This window comes from Dromaius novaehollandiae, chromosome 5 (assembly GCF_036370855.1).
Source record: "Dromaius novaehollandiae isolate bDroNov1 chromosome 5, bDroNov1.hap1, whole genome shotgun sequence".
Lineage (NCBI taxonomy): Eukaryota > Metazoa > Chordata > Aves > Casuariiformes > Dromaiidae > Dromaius > Dromaius novaehollandiae.
This window is the reverse complement of record NC_088102.1, coordinates 71,617,754-71,634,993: the sequence shown is the minus strand read 5'-3', so window position 1 is coordinate 71,634,993 and position 17,240 is coordinate 71,617,754. Positions and strand designations below refer to the sequence as shown.

At 44.2% G+C, this 17,240-nt stretch overlaps 1 protein-coding gene across 2 annotated transcripts in view; it reads right to left on the bottom strand.

Annotated features, from left to right (window-relative positions):
• Positions 1 to 4,659: 4,659 nt before the first annotated feature.
• Positions 4,660 to 17,240, bottom strand: part of CCDC9B (coiled-coil domain containing 9B) — a 51,648-nt gene continuing 39,067 nt past the window's right edge. For both annotated transcript variants that reach the window (XM_026110698.2, XM_026110699.2), the window contains 2 exons: positions 16,372 to 17,171; positions 4,660 to 6,264 (listed from right to left, as the gene is read on the bottom strand). In XM_026110698.2, the coding sequence (XP_025966483.2) occupies positions 16,404 to 17,171 (768 nt within the window). In that variant the 3' untranslated portion in view covers positions 4,660 to 6,264; positions 16,372 to 16,403. The remainder of the gene's footprint in view (positions 6,265 to 16,371; positions 17,172 to 17,240) is intronic.

Here is a 17,240-nt window from a genome sequence, read left to right as displayed (position 1 = left end):
TTATAGGCAATATTAATTTGGTTGCAGCTATTGTCATTTCTGTATGACAGTGCAGGCTTGATATGTTCTTCCACTGTGTTTCTGCATCCTTTCTTTCCTCTCTGCTGACAAAGTGAGATTTAGGTGAAACATTTATTTCCGTACCTGTTACAACTGGCTTTGGAGCATCCTGTTAACTTTATTACTGCTGTAGCATGTGTGCAAGGGGAAAGAATTTGGCTTGTAAAGATGCAGAATTCCAGAATTAATGGTCAGGAAGGTTTAGTGATTTAAACAGCCTTGTTTCTTAAAGCCCTGTTGGACCTAGATTCTTCAGGTAAAATCTTTTCTGTATCCTTGCCCTGGCCTGGAGAAATCCATAGTCCTCAGGAGGAAATGCATTCTCCTTGAGATGGTGTAGCCAACCTGCAGTGAGCCGGTTTGTTTTTGTGCTTGCTGCTCTTCCTGGCAGACTGTTTAAGAAATCAGTGACTAAGTACACTTTACAAATATTCTTAGTAACCAAAATGGCTTGTCTGGATTGGTTTCTACATGCAAGTTAACTTTTTATTCAGGGTATTAGGGCTTTCTTAGGAAGTGGGTTGGCTGCAGCAAAGAACTTCTGGGTTGTTATCCTGGACTGTAAATTTCTGCATTATGTTTCCATCTCTGTACTGAAATGGTCATCTGCATCTAGAGCACAAGTTTTTAGATGGTAGGGTCACTCATCTGCTAAACCTGAGATCTAAAAAGCCAGACAGTCTTATCTGTTATTTCAGCTCCACTTCAGTCTTTCCCTTCACTGGTCATTTAAAGAAAAGCTCACTTAAGCAAAGTAGGTAGTGTTTCTCTAGCTGGCATATTTTTGTCAGGCCAGATAGGACATAGGCTTTTGTGTTGTTTCCTAAACAGAAAATGTTACAAATCATGAGGCTGCTGTGATACTTTCTTGGAACTGCTGGTAGGGTTAGTATCCTTACACAAATGTCCTGCATGTTATTTGCAAACAGAACTTTGTCATGAAATTTCCAGTATGCACAGATCTATGTGGAAGGGAGTTGTTGGAAGTCAGTTTGGACAAAGAAAATCGAGTAAAGCATAAGTGAAATGTTGAATCTTAGGCCCTTAATTTCAATGATAGAAATATGTTAATGAGAATCTCAAGACTTCAGTGTGATGTTTCTTTAAAAGCATGGTGTCTCTAAGAATATGGCTGGAATAGTGGTATCTGTGCTTCCTAGGGATTCTATTTTTTTTATTTGTCTTCAATTGATTAAACATACTGATGGTTCTGTAATGCCAACTTCTCTGCAGTAGTTGAAGTTTTGAGTCCCCGTGTCATTTAGGGACCAAGTTCCAGATTTTCATCCTCTACTAAGAGTCTTTAAATTTTCCATGGCACAGAGCACAGGCTTCTCACTGTGAACATGTGCTTCAGGTGCAACTTAGTTCTGAAACACAGTGACAAAGTGCACCACTGTACAGTGTCAAGGGAGAATAAACAGTATGATAGCTTTAATTTTCTAGTTGCTAATCACAGTAATAACTTTGAGGGCTGGAGAGAAGGCCAGGCCATGTTTTTTCTAGTTTTCTCTTCTTACAGGGAAAGGCTTCGTGAGTGAGAAACCTGGCTTCTCATGGGAAGATTTTGCTAGTATGGCTTTGTCCAACTCTTACATTGACAACAGCACCCCTCTAGCACAGTAATGCTGCCTCTGCTTAGATCCTCATGGAAGGATTTGCACAGTCAGCTCTTGTCAAAAGGAAGTGCTCCCTAAAATAGCAGTAAGTGAAGAATTACTTAACAATGCTCAGTCAAAAGTGCATCTTGATCAGTGTTGTGTGTTAAGCCTTTTTGGTCTTTGGGTTTTTTTTTTCCTTGCACATAGATGCCTTTGGGCCTGCACTAGCCATTGGTGTATAATAGTTGCCCTCTGTTCATGCTGGAGTTGTCCCATTGAACTTAATTTGCTCAAGGAGAGTGTGTTGATATAACTCACATGCAGAGGGACTAGAAGAAAGGGAAGTAGCTGGAAAAGCAAGTTACTAGAGCATGTAATGTGCTCCAGCAGCTAGCTTAAATTTTCATCTTCTTAAAGCTGCCTTTCAACTGCTTTTCCTCCCTCCCTTGTGTATGTTCTCAGTCCTGACTGATGTAATGAGTATCATCGTAAGCCCGTATTTGTAGAACAGGGCTGTAATTCTGAGAAGGAAGCTGTTTTTTCACTCCAGATTTTGGCTTTGTTCATTAGTGTAGCTGAAAAGCAGTCTTGTGGTGTAGTGTTGATAACAAAATCACTGGCTGCTTCTGTGCATCCTGTGTCTCCTTCAGAGAAGGCTAATTTAATCTCAGTGGGCCACTCTGGAAAGTGCTATACACAGGTGTGTGTATTACTGATGGTTAGCTGCGAGTCCTGGGAGGTGTTATCAGTGCAGGGAGAGGGCAATGGTATAAGAAACAGTCACATCTGTGCTGGAGCATAAAGCAAAGGAGCTGAACTTTGACTTCTGTGTGTTTGGAGGCAGTGAGCCTCATTTCTGGTCAGGTGCTGTATCACTGCACTGCTTTGGTGTGACTAGGAAATGGCTGTGGACTTTCCAGAGGGATGGCTGTTTCTGCTGGTGCCTGCAGGGTCTGTGAGCCTTTGAACGGGTTGGGCTACTGTTGTACAACCTTTTCAAGAGAAGGCAGCAGGCAGTGTTTTGAACTTCACAGCAGTGCTGTATCCCCTTCTGCTCTGTGCCTCTAATTGGCTTTAAAAAGCTTTTTGTGTAACTTAAAAAATGGTAATTACTGTTCTATGCAACTTAAATACAAGAATGTTTCTCACTAAATGCCTTTTTAGTTTTGGGCTTCTATGCCATTTGCAACCAATTTATCTGGAGGGGAATTGGTGTGGAAAAGTCGGTGAATGTTTCTGTTACGTTTCTGCTTCTAATAGTCTCTGTCTTTATGGGACTTGTTCTTAGTAATCTGTGCAGTATTCTTTTGCAATAGGTATTAGCCTTGTTGAGATAGGAATGGAGAGCCAGAATTGCTGTCAAGGTTTTCTGTTGTTGCCTCATGCAGTAATTGGCCTTGTAAAGGTTGGGACACTGAAGTATTTCCATATTTATCCAGGTGTATTGTTGTGCTTGGGCTGAGCTTTTTTATTTATTTTATTCAATCTCTTTGTCAATCAAGAGTTAATTCACCAGAGTCTGTGAAATCAATTTTTGTATCAATTTTAGCTAGACAGTTGCCGTGTTGAAACTGATGGTAAAATTTGCCAACTGGAAGAGTCTCTCTAATAGTAAGCTGTTTCTTTGGTTTGAAGAAAAAAGGGTGTGTTTTGCATGAAAGAGCCCCTGCTGCTTTCTCTTTGCCTGGAAGCCCCAAGAATGATTTTAACAAAATCCCAGAGCTACCAACCACTGTTGGGAGGAAACAGGCACCTCTGTAGGCAGGTGACTTTGCACGCTGCAAGCTACTATTGCATTCTTCCGCAACAAGAATGACGTGGCAGCAAGTGGGCTTTGCCACCTCTATGGAAAAGTGAGCCTTGCGTTATGATGCAGATTGTCATCATTATAACCAGCCTGTTGGTTGAGTTAGCTGAGCTAGCCCGGGAGCTGGGCAGTTGGGTGCTTTCCTAAGGGATGAGTGATCTGAATCAGAGCTCTTGCTCTAAAAAGCAGAGGTTACCAATTCCATTCAGAAAGTTCTACCCACAGGACCAAGAAACACTGAGAAACTTGGACTTTTTCCTCATTACAGCTTTTATTTAAAGAAAAAAAAAAACCCCTCTGCATCAGGTTTTTCAACCATTCTGACTTTATCCTTCCTATAAAGAAGAAATAGCCATGGCTTTCTGAAAATTGCAATCAGAGCATTAACCAAAGTGCATTCAAGCAGAGTGTTGGTAAACAGGGAGAAATTACACTGAGCACAGGTACCATCTGTACACTAACATTCAAGGAGCTTGGTACAGACTCAATCCTTCCTGTGCATCACTCATTAAATGCAAAATTATTCAGACTTGCAGGAGGAGGAAGGGAGGAGAGGACAAAGTGTCCTTCAAAAAGGAGTTTAGGGCAATTGGATTTGTCCAGTGTAGTGTGGCAGCAGTTGAAGTTGGCTTTTCATCTCTACAGCTAGGCCCTGAGCTGGGGCAAAATAAAATTCTCTCTTTGCCTGGCTGTGTGCCTGACTTTGCTGGGGTGGAACAAGGTCTTGACCTGCGAATATGTTTTGTGTAGACCATCTAGTGCTGAGGTAAACCAGTTCTTGGTACGTACTGGCAATGACTCAGGCCGGTCTGATCAAGATTCAGATCAGTGAGCTGATTTTTTTTTTTTTTTTTTTTTTTTTAAAAAAGAAAGTAAACAGTGAGTGTTTGAGGCAGTTGGTTGTGGAAAGTCAGCCTCCAAAAGTCATGGAGAATTTCAAAGACCTGCAGCAGTTTTGCAACTTGATTTTTATCTATCTTTTTATGCGTTCACTAAATCCAAATAAACTCACTCTGGGCTTTGGTGGAGTGAAGATGTTTCTTGTAATAAAACATGAAAGGTGCACGCTGTTTCTTGCCTAATGCCTTGGCTGAAGCCAGTAAACTCTCCTGAATTTGGTACATAGAGGCTTATTTCTCACTGAGTGTATAATAGGTTCTGTGGATCAGAGTTACTTGGAAAACCAAAATATACATCTGTGCAATATTAGTTTATTAAAACAGTACAGTATTTCAGTCCACACATACCAACTCTATCACCAAGGCAGCCCGCCATTTCAGTTAGTGAATGCATCTTGCTATGAAATCCAATAAATCCCCACACGCACATGTCTGCACATACATTTGTTCTTGAAACTGATTCAAGTGTTAGAGCAGCATTTCAAAATGAGCATGATATCCTCATTGCTCTGTCATTCAGAAGTCAGAAATTATGTTGCCTTATTCCTTGTGCCTGCTTTCCCCCTTAATTGGTTGCTGTATTTCAGCTGGGCCCTCATTTGCTGTGGTTCTCAGCTGCTTTGAAATCCAAAGAGCTGTGATTCTTGTTTGTTTATGCTTGTAAATGCTCATCCAGTTGCTTGATTTGAAAGATACATATATATATATTATTTTTTTAAGGCTGAGTCAAAAGGTCTGAGTGGCAGCTTCCAGGGGAGCTACTTCCCATTTACTCAAGCAGAAGGCTGTGAAAGGCATAACTGGGAAGGTGTAAGCATTTGATAAGAAGCCTACACCTTCAACTGCAGTTTGCCTGGGGTCCCGCTGCTGACCCCTTCCTTGGTTCAGGGTTGATGAGAAGGAAGATTATCGTGTTTGTGCTGCCCTCCTCCTTGCCCTGCTGGGAAAGTACAGCTGTAAGTATGTCTGCTTAACTCAGAGTCTTCCCACCTCTTCCCACTTCCCATTCTTATGAAGCAGGCTTGATGCTTTGCCAAGCCATATGTCTACCTGCTCAATCCAGCCAGCAACCTTCCTTGGAAAAAGTGTGGTCTCTCAGTGTGCTAATTTGGCCTCTGCTACTTGTGCCTTACTAAATCTATCAGGAGGAGAAAAGCAAGCTCTTAAATTATAAAATGGTGTGGTTGACGTGTGTTTGTGAAAAGCCGCTGCATCCCATGGTGTAACTCGTGAATGCTCTATCCCTTTCATGCCCTGCAACCCATGCAGCTACCCAACATCTCTGCCAACGCTTCAGCAACTTAAAACCTCTAGTACAACAGCTGCTTTGAACACTAGTTTTTCACCCACCTATAGAACTACAATGTAACTGCTCTCACCCTGCCTCCTATGAGGTGGCTGTTCCTGGTCATTTGCTTTCTGTCACCTGTTCCCCACCAAACTGCAAGGGAGAGCTCCCGTGCCCCCTGCCATGCTCCTGGCATGTGCAGCGCCCTGGCAGCCTCTAAGGGAAGGAGAGGGTTGGGGAGCCCGGAAAGCTGAATCTTAACTTGTAACAGAATTAGTTATTAAATAAAATAAAGTGCATCCAGTAGACAATTCATTGGCTTGCCACACAGCTGCAATATAAGAAAAACAAATGCAAAAGGAAAGTGACAATGTTTTCTCTGAAGAGGAGGGATGCGCATGTAGCTTGCCCTGTCCTTTGGCATAGGACTAGGTAGGGATGACACTGAAACTGTGTGCAGGAAGGGGGGAGTGGTGATGGGGGACCCCCTTTGTGGTGAATGGGTGCTAAAAGGCACAGGGCAGGTGCTGAAAGCCAATTTCATACGAGGTCAAAGAGGGAGGACAAGGCTGTGTTCCTCTTCTCATCCACCACCTTCAGCATGTTATCCTGGGGAAACAAAAGCAGAGACAGTAGCAGGATTATTAGTCTTTGGGGACTGCTGAGCAGTAAATTAAAAATGTCTGCTGAGTTTCAACAGGACCTTCCTGAATGGCTTGGGCTGCTTGTGAGGCGCTGGTGTAGTGTGACCCAGATACCTACCTACCTACCTACCAAATCCATCGGGAGCACCAGGAGGGCTCCACAGCCCACGGGATAAGCTGAATGTACAAATCTGGATGAAACACACTCCCAATCCTCCTCTGGGCTAGACAAAGATGACTGTACCCTCTCCTTTTGTGTTAAGAAGAACAGTAATCCTTGCGTGTGTTTGTGTGAGCAACAAGGGGAGAGAGTGATTTTGGGCAGGACTCTGTGGCGCTCTGTTGTGAAACCTGGCTTGGGGGTGCAGCACTTATGTTCGTGGAGGATGGGAGGCTGTATCAGCTTTTCTGTGGTGAAAACACTAGCCCATGAGTGGAGCCTGTCATCCTATACTGCCTACTGACTGAGATGCTCTGATTTTAATTAGGATTTTTTTTTATTTATTCTCCGGTTGCCAGATGCTTGGGTGCTGCTCAGAATTGCCAAGTTGGTGTTTTTCTGCATCTGTGGTTAAATCCAGATCTGCCTTTTGCTGGAGCAGATTTCAACATGCGAAGTTCACAAAAAAGGGCAGAGGGGAAATATAAAATGAAAAATGGATTAAATAGCATGAAAGCAGGAGAGGTGATAGTAAGCTTAGGTTGCATAAAAAGGAGAGACCTAAGGGAATCATTTAAGACCATAGCCATGGATATCTGATAAGGAGTTGCACTGAAATCATACCCAAGGTATTGAAATAATCAGTGCTACGTACAGCTAAGAGGAGAGTGCAAGACTGTTGCTGGAGAAATTTTTCATTGTCCTCTATCTGTACAATGGTTGAAATTGGCTGCATCTTACTCCCAAGGGGGTGCTCAGTGCTGTAGCACCACGCTCTTGGGCTTGAACACTGGGAGGGCCAGGAAGCAGATTTTCAGAGTTGTGTTTGGTAGTCTAAATGCTGTAAAAATACTTATTTTACAAGTCTGAACTGACTGCAGAGCTAGCTCTATTTAGTGTTAATCTATTTTATTATCAATACTTCTGAAACTCTTAGACAACCTTTTGCTTTTTAGTGCTACTAGACAATTCTCTCTCCTGTTCTGCAATATTATCATTTCGATACAGCCACTTTCTTTCTGTGCATTAGTGAATCCTTATAGCCAAGACCTTGCTTTGCTTTGAAGTCATTACTTAGTAATTAGACATAATGAATAGCATTTCTCTCATTTCACACTGTATCATCTTTTGCTTGCATAACTCAAGGGATGGTCAGAGATTTAGCAAGCGCTCAGTGCACTAGTGTGACATTCCCATGGTTGGTGTTCTTACCGTTGCAACTCAAAGCTCTGGAGAGCGATGTGGCTGTGTGCTGCATTTGACTCTCCCATCAGCAACAAGGGGATGTAGTGTCAAATTTGACTCTGTTTGTCACTGTCATGTGAAAGGATTAAGTGCAGATTGCTGGTGATCTGTCTCAAAGGAGCCAGTGTGCCTCATATTTTCCAACCTGACAGAATTTGTCTGGATTTGGGAAGTCACTGGGATGACTTTGACAGCCAAGCCTACAACAGATCATTGTAGGACCTACTGGTTAAATCTAATCTAATGTCATGAGGATGGACACGTGTGAAATCCCTGAAGACTGAAAGTAGCTAAAGAAGTTTAGTCTGGTCACTCCTGGGGCAAGACTGTCAGTGGCCGAATCAGCCAGTCCGTTTTGTGAAATGCCACGAGGCAAACTCAAACATGATGGGAGGACCATTTGTTAGACAGCCTTACACCAGATTTCCTTACTTAGCTTTTTAAAAACAGATATTTAGCAGCTGTTCCTGCATACTGTAAGGCCAGAAAGAGACAATTAAGATCATGAGAATCCTCTTACCCAGCACAGGCCATAGGACTTCTCTGAATCAATTCCTGTTTGAACTACAACCCATTTTTAAAGGAATAAAAGATCCTAATCCTGTCTCTAGATTTGCCAGTGGTAGAAAATTTATCATTGCAACCCTTGATGAGCTTAAATATTTAAAGACAGCCTTTGGTGGTGGTTTGCGTTAGAGTCACTGTCGCTCTCTAAAGTCTACCTGTCCCTTCGCAAAAGACTATCATCTCAACAGCAGCGCTGACAGAAAGAAAGATATGCCTGTGCCCCTTGCATGGCAGACCACAGTGCAGTGTATTTATCCCTCTTTTCATCTGGGGTTACATTAAGACTTAGGGTTAACACTGAGCCCGGCAGCTGAGGTATGGGCACATGCTCCCTTCTGCCATCTCTGCTATAATGGCAGTAACCGCAGGCTATAAGGCAGGGTAACTAGCTTCATTTTTAATGTTTAGAATGGCAAAAGCCTGAGTGTCAGAGCCCTAAGCTACATTTGGCCTTGTTGCACTTCAGTAAGTAGCCGTAAGGACATATAGGTGCTCTAATGACTAGCTTTAGTCTGTGACTAAACGTATTAACAGCTCATAATAATTTCTTCTTTTCACAAGTCACCATGGCAAACCAAAGAAGAGACAGAAGCTTTTCCAAAGTGCCTGAGAGATTGAGGAGTACAGAGCCCACATTTCCAGATGCCATGTGTACCCTAATTCTTTTGGGTGTCAGTGAAAGCATTTGCTTTTACAGTGGTCACCAACACTGACACAGGAGCATACGCACCTTTGCCATCAAACTCAGCCTGTTGATATCACAGACCTCGTGTCCTCTAACCCCTGCCAGAAACATGTTAGTCCAGCCAACCTTAAAGGTGACAAGAGTCCCTGCTTCAACCACAGAACTGTTCCACATACTCTCTCCTTTGACAGGTAGAAACCTTTTTCTAATTTTCCCGTATTTATTCATAGGCTTCTTCAATACACTGATTCTTGCGCCAGCATTGTTTTCTGGCTTGAATGATCTCCCTCCTTATTACCCCACTGTATTCACAGAGATCACAGTTCTACCACTCTGGCATTCATTTTGCTAGACTAAACAACCATTCCCTAAAGATTCCTCGAGTTCTTCTCTGTGTTTCTTCTGTCTGAGTCATTCTGTCCGAGTCAACCGTTCTCGCGTAATCCCCATGTTTTCCAATGTTAAGAGTATTTTCCCGTGTGGCACCATGCGAAAAGCTTTCCATAACTCCACAATGAGAGTTATTGCAATAAGTCCTGTATTAAGTCATAGCACTCCCTAATTTTGCATGAGGACTAAACTCTCCTATTTGGTGGTACATGGTGCTAAGTCATGCCCTGGGGATTTGAAATGCTCATAGCGTGATGGTGAGCTCCAGAGCTGGGTCGTATCATCAAGGCTTAGCTCAGGGCTGCCAGCGTTAAAGTAAGCAGGGATGCATCCAGGCCATGCAGGAGGTGGTGTGGGCTGAAGGGAGGACCAGTGAGACCGATGCTATTCAAGTCAAGCCCTTGAGACCTCAGCCTGCCAATCCAAAGCCAACTTTCAAGACACAATGGCAGATGGTATCTTGTCATCTTTTTTGAGCCTTGAGGAAACTGGTATGTTCTTCAGTAGCTCTGTAACTGTATTGAGAAGTGTTGGTTTCTGCTTGTACTGCTTTCTGCAGCAACCTTTAGCGCTGGTTTGCATCAGAAAACTGAACTCTTCTGACCTCCTTAATCCTGCGGCACACAGGCCCTGCCTGCCCCACTCCTGTTTACGTCAGCCAGAGCTGCAAGGTCAGATCCCTGGAGCTGCTTTGGAAATTTACCCCCAGCTGCATTTTCTCTAAAGATTGATTTTCTCAGGAGAATTCAGGGAAAAGCTTCTGTGGTTTTTGTGTATCGTTTACTTCTCTGGGACTTGCTGGACATTCTCCAGGGATTCCAGGCCTTCACTTTGGGTAAATATTTATTCCTTGTTATTTGAAGCAAAGGATGAAAGCCCCACCATGCTCTCAGCACAGCATCTCCAAGTGGTTTGAAGGTGCAGAATTTTTTAGTACCATAAATAGACATTAGCAGTTGAAGCTGTGAAACCCACATGGTGGCTGTTCATTGCAAGGAGCTGCCATTCTGCGGAAATGGATGGACAGTGTCTGTGGTGGAGAGTGAAATCTGAACATGAGTCAGAGTGGGACATGTCCCACAAAGCACAGAAGCAGGGCAGGTGGAGAGAATATTATCACTGATTACTGGTGATTATCGCTGCTACAAATATCTGCCATGCTTTGGGTCATGAGAGATGCTGGTATGAAGGGCATGTCCCTGACATCAGGTGAAATGACCTGGTACACAATTTTCCACTTGGTGGAAATTCCACAATATAAATTGTTTTAATGAAATTATATTTTAAAAATCCTGTTGGGGCTGATAGGTTGTATGTTGCAAAATCATACCACCTGTTTCTAGGCTGATTTTCCAAAAATTGCACTGTATCAAAACTGAATCACCAGTATTTCAAAACAAAACATTAAAATTTTCTGTTTTGAAAAGGTTTAATGAGGGCTCCGGTTTGCGTTTTATAAAATAAGAAATGTCAAAGCAGACACATTTCTGGTACATGCTTTGCTTTTGTCAAATCTCTACTTTCACAGAAAAAAAGATCTCACTGGAAAGTCACTGATCACATCCTGACAGGAACTTATTAACCAGTCTCGATAACCCATGCCAGTGTAATCCACCAAATGCTTCTTAAGGCAATGAGATATGACCACATATCTCATGGGGGTCCCGGTTACATTAATCATCTTCCTGTTTTGCTACTGCACTTTCTGTTGTCCGAGACAGTAGGTATTCAGACTCCATTTGTATCATTTGGACTCCCATACACAGACTTCTCTCATGTTTTCTGCCAGGCACTTCAGGTCATGATGTTTTCTGTTTAAATTCCAGGCCTCTCCAGCACAGCACGGAAGCCGATGCGTGCTATGCAGCACACTATCGGTTTAACCTGATTGAATTGCCTGCTGTAATGCCCACTGGTTACGTGGACACACAACGCAGGAAAGGTTTCCTGCTGGGACATGGCAGGATTTACCGAGAGAGAGCTGCTCCGTACCCTCTGGAGGCTTGCTTAACGACAACCCATTTGCCTTGACACATGAAGTCCTTCATCTACAGAGAACTTGCGTTACTGTTGTTCTCACGCAACAGGGTGAAAAACGCCCCCTCTTTCCCCTGCTGCAGAGGGATAATCTTGTAATTGTGTCGGCCTGACGTCAGATCAATACCATTAGGCGTGGACGTCAGCAATTCAGTGTAAGCATAAACTGTTAAAAACTATATGTGAGCTGCCAGCCCACAGCCTCTTAACTGGATTATGGGCCATTCACTAAGGACTACCTGTTCCTTAAAGATTTTACTCAAGTGGTGAGAGGAGGCAAATAATTTAAGGTGGTTTGGGCATCTGAATTTGTGGTACTAGACACCAGAGGAATAATCAAACTCTTAATTTTGCATTCTAACCAAAAGAGAAAAGTGCAGGTCTTTTTTCATGCTTGATCTTACTGCTCTTTCAGCTTCCTGAATGATGCTCTTTTCCTGCTTCCTGCTAAACCTAACTTTGACAGATAACGCTGCACTTTTCAGCAGACATACTGAGAAGGGCAGAATCATTGATACACCACGTGCGGCTAAGCTCATGATAGCATGGAGGGTGTCTTTTCTCTCTGGTAGGAGTTATGTGGGGGTTTTGTTCATAACAGGCTACTTGCTGGATGGCACCACGGCTCGGGGAGAATGCACAAGAATCAGCTGTGATGCTGGTGATGTGGCACACCTGGAATGGGTGCTGCAACTTGCTGGTTGGTACCACACAGCATGTCAGGGCAGGGAAGCAGTCCTTGCCCGGCATCTACAGCTGCAGAGTCTCCAGGCTCAGGGCGGCTGACAGCTCTGTCTCCTGACTGTCCAAACACCAATCCTCCTGTTGGCAAAGCTGGAACAAACCCTTTAGCTGATGTAGCAATGTTTCTGTCAAGGATGACCACATGTATGAAGTTCCTTTGTGGGCCATATGCAATGGCTTTGTTGAATTCAGGTGTCCTGTGGGTTGCATTTTGGGGAATCCCTGTCCTAATGCATCATTTGTAGTCAGCTGCAGGCATAAGGTTCAGTAAGGCAGAAAACAGACAATCCTGCCAAGGGTTTGAATGCACCTGACATGAGTGCAGTCCTGAGGGATCTGGTTCCAAAGAGCTGCTTCTCAGGCACGGATGTTTTGGGGGAATTAAAGAGGTTCTCCTATTAACTGAGTCCGGTGTGGTCTGAGGCTACCCCAACCTCTCCATTTAGATTTGGAACTACAGCCTCCTTTGCTCCTGAAGTCTTTATGAACATCACACTTTTTAAAAGGTGTCTCACACCTGGACACTTGCCTTGAAAATCTCAGCCCATGCTTCACTATAGAATCTGTCACATTCTTGTGGCATTTCTGCTCCATAGCATTTCAAACTTTAGTGACCTACTTGCCCATAATATTAAATGCCTGGAGATACAACAGTCTTACAGATCCACAGCATTTTGTAACTCCATGTGAGCATTGTTTGATAAAATGTAAATTGCATTTTGCTACAAATTAAAGATGGTCAATTTTTTTTTTTCCGAAACTTTGGTAGATTATTAGGACTATTAGCTGTTTTCTGAAAACTAGTGGGCCTACTTTCCAAGAAACTCAGCAAGACTCTGCACACACACATATAACACACAAAGCCCAATTTCTGCCTTAAGAGCCTTTCCTACTGCAAACAGGCAAGATGTCCTTTTCCTTTTCTCTTTGCAAAAATGCTTATTTGGGGCATCTGCTGACAAACCCCCAAAGTATCATGTCCTGTGAAATAAAATTTCAGGGAGAATTATATGAAAATAAAGCAAAGCTTTGCAGCATTTTATAAATACTGTGGTCTAAAAGTAATGTCTGTAGAGCACTAGGAAACAGAAGCCAAGGGAGAAGGGAAGTGACTGTAACCAGCCTGTGGTTATTTATGACTGCCATCTGTGTCATTATGCAGCCTGTCATGTTGATTTGGGGACTTCAAAGCAACAGCAGGAAAATAGACACGAGACCTTTTCACTCCAAACCCTCTGACCACTTAACCGACTTGAGCCAAATGAGCTTTTGCTTTTCTTGTTGCTGTTGCTGTTGCTGTTGCTGTTTTGTTGCTCCTAGGAGCTCTGCTGTCAAGTGACACAGATGAACTGTTCTGGTTGTGCTGAGCTAGTGCTAGAAAAATCCAGGTCTTGCATTTCTTCGCTACAGAGGGAAGCTCCTGACAGACTGGACACAGAGAGCAGACAGTTAAGGACAGGACCCTCTGTCTTCCTCTTGGCTTTCCCCATCATGAATAAATCATGGCAGAATTCACACTGACTGCAAATGGGACTGTCACTGGTGCAAAGGGAGAGGGCTGAGTGCATCGGGATGACTTCAGCCGATAGGAAGTGACAGTGATGCCCTACAACATCATTAAAAACTAACAGCCAAGCAGCAATCGCTGAACTCATTCCCTAAATGCTGTTGCAGTCAATGGAATGAAAAACCAAAGAGGAGAAACCCCTTGCTGAGAAAGAGGACACGCAAATTGCTGCACTGGCTCAGCCCGGCACCTCCACAGTGCCCTGCCAGCGAACAAATCAGAGGCTTTAGAAGAAAGTGCAAGAAACCTTCAGATGAAACAGCTACAGACCACTTTGCGCAGAGAGGATATGCTATTATGGCTTGGTTGTGAATTAGTGATTGGCGATTGCTCTGAAATATGAAGGACAGAAAAGAATGAAAATACATCCTCCTAATGTAAGATTTGAGGTAGCTGCGCCTATTCCTGTGATCCCAATGTAGATTGGCACTGCTGTCAGGAAAGGTGGGAACATCTTTTGGTTGACTCTTCCTAGTGACCTGCCATCCATATCCTGCACAGGGCTCCCCTGAAACTTGAAGCATCTCCTAGACATACAGGAGATATCAAGAAAAGGAAAGCATCTTGCTATAATCCATCTGCATCAAAACGACGTATCTGATGCTGAGTGCACAATTTGAGCACACCTGGAAATTCAGCTTGAACTATTTGGGAAAGAGATGGAAGTGAGGCATGGGACTGCTGTGCAGGGGGGCACGATCAGGAAAGTGAAAAAGGGCATTGCAGAGAGGAAGGCAGATAAGGACAGAGGGGAGGGCAGAAATCACGAGACGAAGTTGTGAAGGGGAAATACCGGGGATGAAACTAGGGACTGAGGGGAGTGCCAGCAGTCTGGGGACATCTGTTAGCCCCTCATTTTCTCCTTCTGTACATTGCCTTTCCCAAAACATAAGGATATGTTTATACTTAAGCCTGCTTTAATGAGATCATAGAATAGTGATGGAGTAAAAAGCTAGGCTGAAGTGGACTCAGAGTCCTAGTACCATTTGCCCCGATGAAAATGGGCTACTCTGATTTATTTCCCCTTAACTGGGGTCTAAGTAATGACTACTTTTCTCACCCAGGATAACTTAAATTCCTTCATCCTCTACTCTGGGGAATTTTGGTAGACTGGTGGATTTCGGAGAGGCCTGGCAGGCGTTTCTTCACATTTTTCTAAATACTGTTGAAATTAATTTCCCTTACTTCAAGGAATTTTAGTTCCAGTACAGAACCAGCTCCTGCTGGTTCCTGGTGTTTTGCCTTTTTTAAATAGCTGTAACACTTGCGCTTCTCCGTGCCTTTTGTATAGAATTGGATTATAGCGAAAGTTTTTTTGTTAGCAGCTTAACCACTTCATCCTTAAGCTCCTTTGCGCCTCTGAGATGAATACTAAGTGAAAGCTGGTGACAAGCTGCTGGTTAGGGGTCTGAGGCAAAGCCTGCTGGAATCAGGGAAAGGTGCTTGGTGGGAGCAATCTGGGCAGCTCATTGCCTGAAGTGCTTACTTAGGCATGTAGTTGAGGTCTCTCTATTTAAAGGATATAGATAGGAGTATCCTGAGGGCAATTCAGGTCCTAGGCAGGCTGAATCGTGTTCTGCAAGCGTCTCTCTCCGTTGATGAGAGACAAAGGCCAGATGACTGCTCTGAAGTTTGGTGCCTCTGTGCAGTGCCTGAGTTAGGCCCTCACTGTCTAAACTGGTGGTAGGATCACATCCTGATTTATTGCTCTGATCTAGTACCTGTGGGTTTGATATCCTGATCTTTGACATTGTCATTACAGCCTGGAAAGAACAGTTTGAGGAAAGGTAACTGCCAAAGCGTCCCTACACTGTCTCCTTGCCCCTCCTCCTAATTTCTACCTTACTTTTCTGCCTGTCATAGTTTATGGTCCTTTCTCTTGGCTTTCCTTGTTTTGCGTTTCCCTGTCTGGAAGAAACTTCTTAGCTTGGGTAAAACCTGGAGTTTTGTTACATAACCAGATCTGCTCTTCCTCCTTTCTGTTTGGCTCATAGGCCTTTTTGACAGGAAGTATCTCATCACAGAATCACAGAATCACAGAATAGTTGAGGTTGGAAGGGACCTCTGGAGATCATCTAGTCCAAACCCGCTGCTCAGGCAGGGTCACCTTTGTGTTAATACACTGCCTTGCACATTAGGGTTGCTACACATATTCAAGGTAATTCAAGGTTTAGCATTCACACATCTTGTGCTGGAGAGGGAATCCTATGTGCAGAGAAGCTTCAAACTACTGTGCACGAGATGGGCCTCTATTGCTGTGCAGGTGTTTTGGGAATGTCCTGATGTCTAGTTACTCTAATTGTCATCACTGCAGAGACAGAAATAAAATCATGCTGCTGTCCTCACCTTTCTGAGATTATCCCTTCCCAGGAAGAGGTTCAGTTTGTGTCCCTGACTAATGTACATCACCAGCCAGACTCAGCTGTCCAGTTTTCTGTCCAAATTTCCCTGTCTTTTCCTTTGCTTTCGCCATCTGCTCCAGAGCAGGTTTTTGTGATGCACAGATTTAGACTGTCTTAAGGATCCATATCGCTGTTAATGAACACTTTTGGAGAGATATTTTATATGTTGCCCTTATGGTCCACAGAAAACAGAGCTGTGGACCTGTACGATGGCTGTACCCAGTGAGTGTTATGGGATAATGAACACACCATGGAGACTGGGGTCAGGAACTCACCTTCCGTCTCAGGCAAGCCAGTGCAGTCTTTGTTAGTTCAGAGAGTCCCCGCTGTCCTTGCCCTGGCACTCCTCAGGCTGGTCCCCTTCGCTGGACTGTGCTTTTGCCGTGTCCTGCTCAGACACAACAGTCTTGTTGGAGCTGTCTTCCCTTGGGGGCAAAGGCTCTCCTCCGCGTTCAGTGCCTTCAGCGTCTTCACCACCTTTCAGTGCAAGTGTTTGCCCCTCAAGGGCAGTGTTTTGGGTCACTTCCTCCACTCTTTTTCGCACCAGCTGTCCTTGACCTGCCTCCCATCTGCCTCCTGCTGCTGTGTCCAGCTTTCCTCCATGGCTGTTCGAAGAGTCCTCAGTGGATTCCCATTCTGAAGCTGTGCTTTTCTCTAAGTCAGCTCCAAGGGGCAATGACGTGGTCTCCTCACTGCTGTGTCTGGTGGCTTGCACAGCACTTGGAAGGCTGCTCTGTGGAGCACTGCTGTTTGTGCTCTCCTTCTCCTGGGGGATGTCAGCAGTGCCAGGCTTCCCACTGGCATCTTCCCCAAAGCTAGCCTTACTCAGCTTGGTCCCTGGCTCTGTGTCGCCAGTGATGGCCACAGGTACCTCCCTGAATCCCTTCACTGCTCTCAGTTCCTCTTTCTGGCCATTGTGGGCAGGTGGAATCTTCCCACTCCTCAGCCCTTGTGATGAGGAGGCCCCATGATCTGGGAGGCTGGACTGCTTCACCTTCTCCTCCAGCTCTGCCAGGCAGCTCTCTTCCACCCCCTCCTCACCTCTGCTCTTCAGCTTGTCTGTACCAAGGATCCTCTGAGAAAAGAAGGACATATTTATTTCAGCTTATTAAAACATCAGTATGTGGTACTCCTTGCCTGTGGT